The sequence below is a fragment of the Poecilia formosa genome, unplaced genomic scaffold, assembly GCF_000485575.1.
Source record: "Poecilia formosa unplaced genomic scaffold, Poecilia_formosa-5.1.2 Scaffold104, whole genome shotgun sequence".
NCBI lineage: Eukaryota > Metazoa > Chordata > Actinopteri > Cyprinodontiformes > Poeciliidae > Poecilia > Poecilia formosa.
This window is the reverse complement of record NW_006800043.1, coordinates 265,137-267,817: the sequence shown is the minus strand read 5'-3', so window position 1 is coordinate 267,817 and position 2,681 is coordinate 265,137. Positions and strand designations below refer to the sequence as shown.

General features: G+C 42.0%; 1 protein-coding gene across 2 annotated transcripts in view; it reads right to left on the bottom strand.

Annotated features, from left to right (window-relative positions):
• Positions 1–1,963, bottom strand: part of LOC103143004 (solute carrier family 22 member 23-like) — a 36,942-nt gene extending 34,979 nt beyond the window's left edge. Inside the window, exon 1 of one of the 2 annotated variants that reach the window (XM_016674973.1) lies at positions 1,142–1,963. In XM_016674973.1, coding sequence (XP_016530459.1) covers positions 1,142–1,555 — 414 coding nt within the window. In that variant the 5' untranslated portion in view covers positions 1,556–1,963. The remainder of the gene's footprint in view (positions 1–1,141) is intronic. The other variant, XM_016674972.1, reaches the window with a different exon arrangement.
• Positions 1,964–2,681: the final 718 nt, after the last annotated feature.

Sequence of the window (2,681 nt, the reverse complement as noted above, 5' to 3'; positions counted from 1 at the left end):
CTTCAGTTATTTGTCGGTGGTACATCCCATGTAGGGGCTTGTCCTCCCATGATGGTACCTCTAGCACCTCGTCTTCTGTTCTGTTCCCCATTGTCTGAGACATTCGCTGAGCACATCGTCCATTGAGGCTATATATATAAAAATATATGACACTACTCTCTTTTATTTATAAAGAATCACAAACCAAGTGGTTAGTTTGTAGTCAGATAATTTTGCTTTATTTAAACTGCTGCTCAAATACTGAAGAAAAGGGTTTTTTTGCCCTCGCCATTGTATGCATTTAAACTGAAAACTCCTATTGTTTTGATATATGAAGACTTCAATCATCAATTTCTTAAATAAAAAATTAAATAAGTGTTTCTTTTTTTTTTTGGCCAGTTACCACAAGGCTTTACTGAACCAGAACAGATTTGAGAAAGCTAGAAGAATAGTCATTCTTTATAATTCTTGTATTAAAATTGCTGGATATTCCAGTTCTAGCTGTACCCTGTAAATTTCAAAAAGTAACACTGCTCCCAATCCAACCCATACTTCAAAATCAAGACCTATCCACCCTGAAATCTGCAGGGATATCTAATTGTTGTTTGGTTAGGCAAACAGAAGGGTGGGTGATGTTTGGCGTGGGATGGAGCTCCATTATTCTACAGAGAACACTCAAGACCTTTGCTCTAAATAAAACAAAAAATAAAAAAAAAACCTTATCTGATATTTCCATTACTATAATCTCAAGGTTCAACCTTCCTTTTCAGTTTTGCCAAATAGTGGTAGCATATCTATGCCTCGGGTTATTCACTGTGTCAGCTGTTTGGAATGACTCAATGTCAGCAAAACACATGCCCTAAATCCTTGTACTCTGTGAATACCATCGCATGTGAAATGTCTGATCCTACACGCTAAAATATAAGGAAATTATCCAACATGGTGGCATGACCACTTGCACCACATTAAAAGTGTCAATAGCTGCTATGCTGCAGCTTGGTGGTAAAAATGCATATTTATGATTAGAGTGAATAGGTGCTCGGATGTCGCTCTGTCGGCTTATTAGTATATGAATCAATTACAGGAAAGAGGGTAGGACATCACTGAATCATGGCATAACATGTTTACAGAAAGGAACCCATGCTCAAGAAGAACAGCTTACCTTCGTAACCACGTTCTGTCCAAGCCCTGTGTGCAGCTCGAATGTCGACTCATTGTACTGACACTGCAAGCTGTCATTGTGGGCGCTGGGACCCCCACCGGCAGAAAGAGCTGGCCCGGTGCTTATGTTCATCTGGAGGTTCGCAGTGTGCCTAGTTCCGTTAGCCAGGGGCTGGCTGGTGCATGTGATGTTTGGCTCCGCGAGAAGAAAATAGTCAGAAAATTGGCTGAATCCGATAAATAACGCCGGGATCCATGTCAGCACGATCAGCTGTTTCTGGTATTTCCCAAACCCCCCGAGAGAAGGCAGGACAGACTTGTCGATGTGAGTCAGCAGCTCCGGAGACGCGGTTTCGGGGGTCACGAAGCCGTTCTCCGGCTGGCGGTCCCCCGTTTCGAGCTGCACCACGGCCATCGCGGTGGTTACGCCGATAGATGCTTCCGATGTGTGGCGAAGCCGGGGGTTTGCAGTGCTCGCCCCCTCCCTGTTGTCGACTCCACAATGCGTCAATGCCCGCAGCTCTTGGCGGTGGAAGCCGTACGCAGTCAATCACTGGGATGGAAATAAGACGCACCTCCTCATTATCAGGAAGCACTTCCCTCTTTCGGTCAGTCTGCCGCCTAAAAAAAAAATATATACCCCGTGAGGGACACGTTAGCAGACCTATAGGCTCCCAAATATAAAGCGGATTTCAATTAGGTAATGGCGATTTTTTTTTTCCATCGTTCCGCCCAACGAGTTTCTACTTCTCAGTGGCAGCAGACTGAGTGAAGCGAAGTGTTTCCTGTTGGAGTCACAGGTAAACACACCTGCCCAAAGGTAGACTCCTACTGACTCTGACATGGCCACCTGTAAGAACAGACAGCAGAAAACAAAGTCTGTAATATTCCGTTCCTCTTTTTTTATAGCCACATTCAATCTAACAGATAATTTTTTAAATAAATATACTTACTACATAAATATATACATAAAAATAAAACAGGGCTTACAATAACAATTTAGAATGCCGTCAGTCGACTAAACATTTTTTATCACATTAATCGCGCTCCAGAGAGAGCTTTACTAGTTCGATTAATCTGAACTTTGCAACAGCAACACGTTAAAGTACTCGCACGCCTACAAGCGTCAAAATTGTCAGCCCTGGGATGAGACGCATTCATGGAATACGCGAACGAGAAGGAGGATGTTGTAATAACTCCGCCCATTCAGCAAACAAGAATATTGGCTCCGGGGTTAACAGAGAACGACAGAACTATCTGAGTAATCACATCAGGAAAAACGATACCACAAGCAAACAGTAAACGGGAAAGTTTACTTCTCAAATTGGTAAAGCTATTCGCTCACTCAACTAGCCTATTGTTTTATACACTGAGAGAAGCAATTGCCATTTTTATTTTTGTTTTATTCAGCTTATTTCATACTTGGTAGGCAACATTTAAGTTGAAGTTGAACAATTAGAACTGAATATAAAGTGATGTACAACTTGATGTTTTTAAATATATTATGCTAGAATAATACATTTTAGAGAGGATGTCCTGCC